Raw genomic sequence first — 10600 nt, 5'->3', positions numbered from 1 at the left:
GGTTTATATGGGGTTTATAAAAGGGTTTTAAACAACAATAATGAAGATAGGGAGAATAAAGAGGAAGGAAGGGAGGAGGAAAGGGGGGTAACAGAGTAAAAGGAATAAGGCAAATGGGAAGGGAAAGCATGAAAAAAAACTGCTGCCAACCTTATACAAGGGACCAGCAATGCTCAATACCTATTTTGATCCATCAAGTATCAAAGAACATAGCAGAGCTAACAAAACCCACCTTCAAAGAAGGTTATATCAGAATGCTTGATTGATAGGTAAAAGATTGCTTATCTAAAAGGTGTTTGGGCAGTCAAGGACTGATTGTCTGATTGACTGTATGCTTGTTGCAGACTGATTATTTTTTGAGTTTGCAGAGGTGAAGGGAAAGCTATTGATAGCTCAGTCCAGGAAGGACAAGAAGGAAGAAGGGCTGAAGGCATTCTTCTATCTGAAAGGACCTCAAGGCAATCCTTGAAGCACAAGAGGTTTGCTGCAAAAGGTTGCTGAATAAGCTCTTTATTAACCTTGTTTGAAGTTCTTTTGTTTATTTGCGTAATGACAACTTCTACAAGTGTATCCTCAAATTCCTCCTTCATTGCAAGATTCTTTGATGGAGACATGAAGCAAGACTTGTTCATCATGATGGACAAGGTGAGAGAAATGTATGAGGATGGATGGAAGAGCAACATACTTAGAGAGCAGTTGAATTCCGTGGAGGAAGAGAAGCAGATGCTTTCTGACAAATTGCAGGAAATGGAGAGGCAACTTCATATTGCAAATATGAACCTAAAGAGGATGCATGAGTTGGAGTCCCAGCTCTTTGTTGCCAAAGAAGCCTTGGTCAAGTATCAGCTTGAAGAAGAGGTAAATAGTTCCTGTTTGTCTTCAAATTCTTCTAAGAATGCTTATATTGGTTCTTTTGAAAAACATACTAGAGGCATAGGTTCCAAGCTAATGTCCAAGATGGGCTATGAAGGAAAAGGCTTGGGAAAGCATGCACAAGGTATTGTTGAGCCAATAATGGTTGAGGAAAGGCCTAAGTATTTGGGTCTTGGCTATGGACAGTCTTATGGAGAGAGTTCCAAAGCTACCATGAAGGCCATTGAAACAGTCCCAAGAAGGAGCTTCATTTCATGTCCTCTACCTCAGAAGTGTGGAGATTGTATTCAGGAGGAATGCAATAGCTTGAAACATCATTTGCAGGATGCAGGTGTTCAAAAGCACACACTTGAACTAGAGAGTTGTGGAAACTCTGACAACCTTGAAGAGATTGATGGTGTTCCAAAAGGAGCCACTTCTTCTTTCAATTCACCTCCTCATGAAGGCAATAAAGGTGAAAGAGAAAGGTATAAATCTGGTTCTAATCATATTCCTTTTGATTTTGCAAAGCATGATAGATTTCCACATAGATATGGGAAAAGATTGCATGTTCATTTTGTGGTTTGGATAACTATCATGTTTCTAGATGTTGGAAGAGAATGACCACATATAGGAAACTTTTGAAGGAAAAGAAGCAAGAAGCCAAAGGTCCATTGGACAAGGCAAATCATGCTGTCAAGAATATGCACATGTGTTGCACTTACTGCCATAAGCAAGGACATGTTGCTGCAAAATGTTGGACTCTGAATCCAACAATGCTTCCACAAAAGCTAAAGAAGGTGGAAAGAGAAAATGGCAGAAATGGAAAGGAAGATTCCATGAACGATGTGTCTCAGGATGATTCACATGTTGATGCTGATGTGCAGACAAAGGAGGGACCTTTGAAATGGATTGGTAAGAAATGGCTAGAGTTCTTATCCAATTAAGATTGCATGCCTATTGATGCATCTATTTGCATTTCTTTGTTGATGAGATGCAAGTTGCAGGATTTTACCAAGAAGGCGAGTGGAAAAGTTGAGTAGGAGGCTCACTTTGTTGCTGCAACATTATATTTCATTTCAGCTTCGAAAGTACAATGTGCTTAAGTGAAAGTTGAAGGATGAAATGCATGCATGAGCATGAGATACATGAACATAGGGATGTTGATGTTTTCCTTGTATTTAAACATGTATATGTAATTGACTTGAAGGGTTGATTGCTTTGTTTTTAAACATGCATGTAATGCAATATTGACTTGGGAAAAGTTGATTTGGTCTCCAAGATGGAGATAATGATGAAGTGTTTCATCTTTTGAAAAAGAGTTCTAATGGTCTTTTTTTCTACATGCTTGACTTGAAGGGTCATTTGTTTTAAAGGCATGTTTTGTGGGCTTGTTGTCTAGTCCATCATTTGTATGCAGATGTAAGACATGGAGGTGTTCACAAGATGTGAAATCTGTTTCTTTTGTTAGACCATCCAGTTGTTGTCTGTATTTCTGTTGTTGTTAACAGTGGTTGTTGACAGCTTTTCAAATAGATACAAACGAGAATTTTGTGGAGCAGATGTACTTCACATTTGTTTGAGCCACCTTGGATCAATGATCAAGGCAGAGAAGTTCAAACTACCTTCTATGACCATCTCAGCAGGAGTTCTATAGGAAGGCAAGGAGGGAAGGCAGTTCTTCCCAAGAGGACCAACATATCTAGGAAGGAAAGTGGTCAAAGGCCTTGGTTCAGAGGCACTATGCAAGGCAAGTGTATGGAGGCTGAAAGAAGAGGGTGCTGTTACTCTCATTTACTGTTCAGATCAATATATCAGTCTTTTGGAGACCAAAATTTCTTTTAGTGGGAAGGCGTGATCCAAAATGGATTTTGGATGGACTCCTAAGTCTAAGTGTTCCTCAAAGAGGAAAATGAAAGTCCAAGGAAGTTCTTGGAAATAACCCCATTGCAGAGATCTTTTCATTCTGAATCTACTACAACTTGAATGGGCAAAAACAGACTTCGGATGCAGAAGTTATCACAAAAAGAATTTGCCCTTTATCCTTTGGAAAAAGAGGCAAAATCTTCAAAAAATGGCAAAAAGCACCTTATAGAGGCAAATTGCATCGGAAGGGTGTGTGAAGGACTTAAACGGAGGTGGAAGAGACCCCCCCAATCACTGATCTCCGATATATCGGGTCGGAGATAAACCTGTGTTCAATGGCGGGACCCCGGGCTGAGCAATATTGTGATCGACAATATCGACAGATCGGCGTCGGCAATGCCATGAGGCAAAGGATGGACCCCCGGGCCAACGCGACTTGCGATTACGATATATTGCATCGCAACGTCGCCTCGCAGCAATGTAAAAAGGGGGATAACGCCGGACCTGATGGATTTTATACACGCGACAATATAAATTTTGAGATCCGATATATGTCGGGTTTCTGTGTATTGGCGCATTTCAGCATGAAAACCGAAATACAAAGGAAAATGCCCTGAAGCGATGCGATGCGATCTGGATCGTCGGATCGCAGGATCAGATCGATGGCCAGGATTAAATCGATGATCGACGATCGACGGTCCCCGATAACAGGGCCAATACGATTTTTGATAGCGATAGGTGGACCTGATGTGATTATAGGGTGGATGCGATAAATTTTGAAGTCTGATAGAAAGGATTTTGTCGGGTTTTTCACGTATTTCCCGTGTAATTGGGATTTTTCCTAATCCACAATGTGATGCGATATACTCCCAAATGGCAGACCCGATAAGGATTTTAGGGGCGATTGAAGGGAATTTCACATTCGAGAATCACGCCCGATAGTGTATTTTGTGGACATTCCCTGTGTAAAGGGAATTTTCTCAAATTTTGGGTTTTTGCCTGGAAAATGGCCCCAATCCGTTCGTAACAACTCCTGATCATTGATGCACGCTACAGGTGGGCGTTTTTTACAAACAATGATGCGTTTGAAGCCACAAAGCTGCATAGCCAGTTGGCCAGTCAAACAGACAACGCGCAGAGAAGCCGCAGGGTTGCAGAGGGATAATGAACCATAGAGAAACGATTGGGGAAGCCAGAAATCCAGAAAGGTACCTCAAAAGAGGCAGAGAGAGAGCTTAATTAGGAGGAGGAGAAGAAAAAGAGGTAGAGAGAGAAAAACGTGAATGCGTAGAGCAGTCGAGGGAGTAACTTGGAGGTTAAGTGAAAAGCCAGAGAGCTGTAAGTGCAGAAAGCAAGAGCCGGAGCCAGAGGGAGAGACGAGAGCTAGAAACTCGAAGAGCTTCAAGAGCAAGGGATAAGATGGTGTTCTAAGCCCACTGAGTTCTGTGTAAACCAGTGGAGTTGAGCGTGGAACTTGTAGAAGAATTATTGCCATAATCCCAGAGAACCTAGTTGAGTTGACTAGAGCTCAAGGAGACGTAGCCCAAGAGTTTTGGGTGAACTCCAAATTAATATTGTTGTTCTGTGCGTTTGTTTTATTGCTGCACTATTTACTGTTTTATGTATTTACATATCAGCATAAGCTAGTGAACTTACAACACGTAACAATTTTAAAATAAACATAAGCATACACCTATATTTTCAAGGATATTATCAATAAGACTTGGGAATATTTAAAGCTTTGAAAGTGGGAGAGGTTCTTGTAAGTTAGACAAGAAGCCTAAGTGCCCCATTTTCAGATCAGTTTTCTAGGTTGGTTTTGTGATTTTCTAAATTGTTTTGAAATATTTTTATTTTTATGGTTTTTTGATTAGTTTTGTGATTTTCTAAATTCTTTTGAAAGGTTCTTTTGTGGTTTTCATGATTTTGTTTAATTTTACACCAAAAATTAAATAAAAAAGACAAAATAAAATAAAATACATACCTTCAATTGACAAGGTCATTGGAGAAATGGACTGCATGCTTCGTTCCAATACTCTTAGTCATAAAACTCTGAAATTACAAAGAATTTTGACCAACCATAATTGCTTATAAACTTGCATGCAAAACATAATGGGACTAGTTACAAGAATTTACATTATAAATATATACCATAAAAGTTGAGACTTTACGAGATAAAAGTTATCATAAGATTAAGAGAAATATGAATTTTAAAATACAATATAAAAACATTAAAATAAAATATAACTTATACACAATTTGGATTTCTGTGTCTCGCATTCGTTAATTAGTTACTTCAGGATTTATGTGAAAATTTGTATTTAGAAAAGTTGAGCAGTTGGCTAAAGCATAAAAACCACCAAAATTTATGGAGATAAAGATTCAATAATGAAGGTAAGGTTGCATTATGCTCTTTTCATTTTGTTTATCCCTCTCAATGGAAAGGATTGACCGTGTGTAGAAACGTTAATATTAAACGAGATCTATACCATAAATCCTTGGATTTGATTTCACTTTGCCTGCCCATCTCATTGCTTGTAGTAAAGTTAAATGACAACTGTACCATTCATCATTAGAAAAAGATATTATTATGTATAATAAACTCCTACAATTAATAGCTATAATGCCAATAGTTAATGGTTAGGACAAATCGCATCGCACCCACTTCGTAATATGTAATAGAGACCCATTCCATGCTAGGTCGTCCGCACCATATTTTCAATCTCATAAACCCACTCATAAACCTTCCCATGCTCCCAAAGTAGGCTATTTCCTACGCTTTAACTGAACATGAATACAAGGCAACAGACACTACATTATACAATTTTGCTTCTGAATTTAGAGAGCTCTTTTCGCTTGAACTAACCATGAACACAAGGCAACAGGCAATATACATCATACAATTTTGCTTCTGAATTTAGGGGGCTCTTTTCGTTTTTCGTAATTCAAAAAGATGCACAGTATTGCTTTTAATTTACGTCTCCAATCTGTAACTGGACCCACAGCAGATTTATGCAAACTCCACATTCCATTTGGAATCGGAAGGCCAGAGAGTCTCGCCATCTGTTAAATTGTTTTGTGATAAGATGCCTTCAAGACCGTCAGGAATGGAAAAGGAAGAGGAGGACACTGCTCCGGCCAGTACTACTTTTTCTGCTTGAAAATCTGATAGCGAGGCCATAAATGAGTCTATTTCTAACGGCAGATCAGTGTCGTTGTGGGGCAATATATCCACTATTGCAGGCCCGCATTTCCCGTGTTCCAATCTCGACAGTGACAAAGATTGGTCACCGTAGATCGTTTTCCAAGCATCGACCATTTCTCCGGTGCTGCTGTGAACATCATCATTACCAGTATTAATTATTACTGAATTCACAACACCGGTATCAATTTCCGTGATCGGATAGTTTACAGGCAGTTGGTCAAATTGAACCGATGTGTTTCTATTAATTTGCATCGTTCCGGTTCCACCCCAGTTAATCGAAGTTCGAGTAGCTTCTGGTCCACTCTTTTGCATAAATGGATCTAAAAAATATCTCGAACACATTTCATGTTCCAAAAACTGATTTCCTCGATGGCTGTATTCTAAGAATTTTTTCTTTATCCTAGTCCTCCAGTAGTTCTTGATTTCATTATCTGTTCTTCCAGGTAACCTTTTCGCAATTCGAGACCACCTGTAAAGTAGTTTACTTCGATGTCAATGTAGGAAGTTTCATTACAGACAGATATTCACAAATTTTGGAATTTCAAGGCAGCTTCTCACAAGGCCTGTGAAATTTACTATATTATGTGCTTTGAATATATTTGATAATTATGAATGTCCATACTAGTGAATGCAGACGTTTAAAGATAAAGTCTATTTTCGAACCTGTTACCCCATCGACCTTGAAGGTCTATGATCAAACGTTCTTCGTCGGGGGTTATGTCACCCCGCTTAAGATCTGGGCGAAGATAGTTAACCCACCTCAGTCTACAGCTCTTCCCGCTTCTCTTGAGTCCTGCAAATTCAGTATCAGTCAATAAGGTTGTTTGTAGCTAAGCTTTCTCAAGCAATTCAATGAATTATTTGACCAAAGCATCTACGTGATAGCATTCAACAGAGTTTACTGAAACTTCTTTTCACTCTAGCCAACCCGTAAAAGTATGATGACAGAATTCGTTGTAGTTTACGGCTCCTCTACGCAGGCAGAAAATGGAGCCAACCCAAATAACCGAAGAAGACAGCGATTGGGAAATAACATGGTTAGGAAAAGCAAGCAAAAATATAAGTAATGCTGTAATATGGTAGCGATACATCAACAAGAACCCTAAGGCTGTTTTGCACACACGGATGTGTGCCATAAATTAGTATAGGTTCTATAGAAAATGTCGGATTCGATCAAGTTCACTTGATAACAGAATCCAACAAGTGAGTCAATTTGACAGCCTTCTGGATATAGCAAAGCCGAAGTCCAAACTTAATTAAACTTTAATTTTGAGCATAACAGGAATCACCATTCACTTTGAGATTTATGTGGTACGCCAAATTTTATCTGGGCATGTAGAAATGACCGTTGTTGATTTTAACATACCAGAGGCCAATACGAAATGACATTTGTCAAACGCAAATTAGGAACAGAATTATATGGGAAGCAAATTCGTATGGACAAGATTGTCGAATGTTCATAGTCGTTGTGCAGGTTTAGGTCATACCTGCAGCTTTGGCGAGAAAATTCCAACGTCCTTCGCCACGAAGAGTTATATAATGAATGAGCCGCATGTCCTCCTCCAGGGTCCATGGGCCTTTCCTAATGATCTCGTCTTCTTCCTGCTTAAACATAGCAGCAACGGGTAACCCAGATTTTGTTGTCATACTGGTGCAACAACAACAAATAACCTTCGTGCGTACTGTTTTGTCTTATGTATCAGTATCATGGATGGTTCCCCGTTTTCCTTCTCTTCTTTTAGAGGATAATTCGATCGAATTTCGGAATGATGGGAGCAATTCACTGAAGATAGGTAATATATAGGTATATTCTCACATGCATACGTGGCAGTATGATTCGTGAATGGACATAAAAGATACGGTACAACCAATGTGCCTAAAAGTAATACGTACATAGCTACCAGATAGGCATCACTTGGCAGGATGGGAATCATGGGATGGTCCCATTTTTAAACATCCACGCCACATGTTTTAAGTTTAGCAAGTGGGCCAAGGGCATTTGGAATAACTCTGTACACAAATTCACTGCAGAAGGTCAACCGAAACTTATCGCTGTTTTTAAACCCGAAGTCAGAAATATTTGGTAATGACGGGCAATACCGTATATTTTCAAGACCTGAAACTAAGTTTATTTCCTACCGTTTTGCTGAGAGTTTCGTGTCTAGGCGTCCATGAAATGTGGACAAAAGATGTCTCGTTTGGCGGTATATGGAATCGATACCCAAACTTATCAGTGGCACAAATATAAAGTGATACATTCACTCGCATTCTCGTTTCGAAAGTTGACCCACCGGCAGTCAGTCTAGACAACGAGGATGAATCTAAATCGATCACGCAGCAGTAGCTTGCGCGCACTGTTGGAGTAACGGTGTAATATTAGATTCATTCACCCTGCATACATCGGCGACTTTGGCCAGACGACGAAAAGAATAAAAAGCGATTATATTGAACCGATTCACGCCAACAAACACACTATTGAATTGCAGATTACGTCTTTGACTAACTGTGCCGTCATATGTGGTCCTGAAAGAAAAAAATTGTAGTCAGCAAATATCGGAGAGTTTTACGCGCGGCTGTTTGCATTTGGTGGGGAAAAAGAGGAGTCATGCAGAAATTTATATTATATATGGATACAGAATTGTGATGGAGGAGGAATGTCTCAGTTCATCTGAATATCAAATGTCTGCATCAATGATTGGCCCATGTGTATTATTTATTTCCTTAACCAAGAGCAATCGTTGAAGAAATGAGAACTTCGCTGAGTCGTGATTACGCAGCCGGACAAAGGACTCATGAGATGTAATCCACAAACAAGCATTATCAACCTAATACGAGTCCAATAGTCGGCGCACCAAATGATTTCTTCCTCGATTTTGGGCTTTTTGTTGCCCTTTCTCTTTCTGGTCGAAAAGATCGGGCGGCATTTGGCCAGCTTTAAGACACGGGCTTTTCTGCCAAAATCAAAAAGTGAAATTGGGCATCAAGATGACGTCGTGATTGTGAAAAATGAGGCAATTCTCTGTACAAAGACAGGTTCATGGATTAAATTTGAAGGGAAGGTTAAAGGGTTAAATTTATTTTTAGCTTTTTAATATTGATAAGTTAAAAAAAAAGTTAAAATAATTTATTTTTCTCACATGAAAATGAAAAATAAATTACATATACTTTAAATATTATAATTTTTACTTTGTTAAATTGTGCACACTTTAAATGAATAATATTATCTATAAATAAAAATTCTAAGTACATTTTAATGAGTACAGATAAATGAGATTGATTCAATGTTTATCACTATTTTTTTTTTATCAATAGAATATGTAGGTTTGCTATTTGTAAACGAGCAAATTTAGGATCCAATGAGTGGGGCTTTCGCTTAGTTAGATGGGTAAATTGAATTTCAAACTTGGGCGGGTCCGTTAAATAGGTTGACAAATGCCTTCCATTATAGGAGGTCAACAGTTTGGGCCTAGTTCACCACTATTATAATCTATATAGAAATTATAGGAGGAAATTTAATAGGATTATTTATATACACTTTATATATAATCATATGAAGGGTGAATAAAATTGAGCTATTTACTTATAATAGATATAAGAATCAAATGGAGGAAATTTAATAGGATCATTTACTTTTTCATCTCATGGACATTATTTTTCAAATATAATGAAATAATTTTTGTAATATTCCCTTTTCTTAATGTCTTCAAAATGGACTGAATTTACCCATGGGATCTTCCCATAGTATATGCCTTTGTTTTTCGAGGGAAAATAATAAAATAAGGTTTCTAGAGAGTCCCTCAAGCCTATTAAAGGGGTTAGGAGTTAGTTATTTGGATCACCCTTAGTTCGTCTATCTTATTGTGTGTTTATTGAGAACTTGGCATGGTCAGTTCCACTTTGATCTCGGGATGAAAACCCCGCAGTGACATTGTGTGGTGGATCCATTCACGGTCCATGATTGTGCTTCAGTGTTTAGTGTAGTCTTGTTGAGCAGTCATGCATGCCATCTGGTAAGGGGATTTCATGGTTGACCATTTTGGCATGTATTACTTTCAGATAATAATATAAATAAGGGTTGCATCATTCTTTTTAGATCCCATGTGCTCTGTGTTTCACTTCTTAGCTTTCAATTAGAACATTGAAATGTTCTAGATCTATTGATTATTTATCTGTTTGGGATCTTACAATAGTATCATATTTGTGCATCCTGCCAGCTTGAGGGTTTCATGCGGGGAAATTTAGTGGAATTTATTCTCACTCTATCTGACATCTCCATCTTCGTTTCTATTCAGTATCACACTATTTGGTTTTATTTTTTAGTTGATTGAGACAGAAATTTTCTGCGTTGCAGAAGAATGGAAAATATTACCTTTGCCATATTATTTATTGAAGGGTTTTCATATTGGATCGTGGATCAGATAAGTGGAAATCACAGGAGTAATGGCTAAGGGTGGTGGACACATTGGTGAAGTGAGAAAGGATATCGTAGGGACCATGAGTCATGGGCCGAAGGCTGGGTGCAATGGCCAAGCAAAATGGATTGTGAGGGCCAAGGGCCACCAACTCTCACTAAGTGAATAAGGTGGGCCATGGAACATTGAACTTTGGGCCACCAATTTCAATGTTCATTGTATCCCCTCATATTTACTCTATGGAGCCATCATTGACCGATGTTGT

General features: G+C 38.6%; 1 protein-coding gene across 1 annotated transcript; it reads right to left on the bottom strand.

The window, feature by feature from the left end:
- Positions 1-5290: 5290 nt before the first annotated feature.
- On the bottom strand, positions 5291-7677 carry LOC149174106 (myb-related protein MYBAS2-like). Its single transcript, XM_089422534.1, has 3 exons — positions 7411-7677; positions 6587-6716; positions 5291-6392 (listed from the first exon to the last, which is right to left on the bottom strand). The coding sequence occupies exons 1-3, from the start codon at positions 7568-7570 to the stop codon at positions 5729-5731; spliced, it is 954 nt and encodes a 317-aa protein (XP_089278660.1). The 5' UTR covers positions 7571-7677; the 3' UTR covers positions 5291-5728.
- Between the last annotated feature and the right edge of the window lie 2923 nt (positions 7678-10600).

This window comes from Pinus tabuliformis, chromosome 4_1, assembly GCF_031772625.1.
Source record: "Pinus tabuliformis cultivar Carrire ecotype Pingquan chromosome 4_1, CPIR1, whole genome shotgun sequence".
Classification (NCBI taxonomy): Eukaryota; Viridiplantae; Streptophyta; class Pinopsida; order Pinales; family Pinaceae; genus Pinus; species Pinus tabuliformis.
The sequence above is the reverse complement of the archived record's forward strand: the minus strand, read 5'-3'. Positions and strand labels throughout refer to the sequence as shown.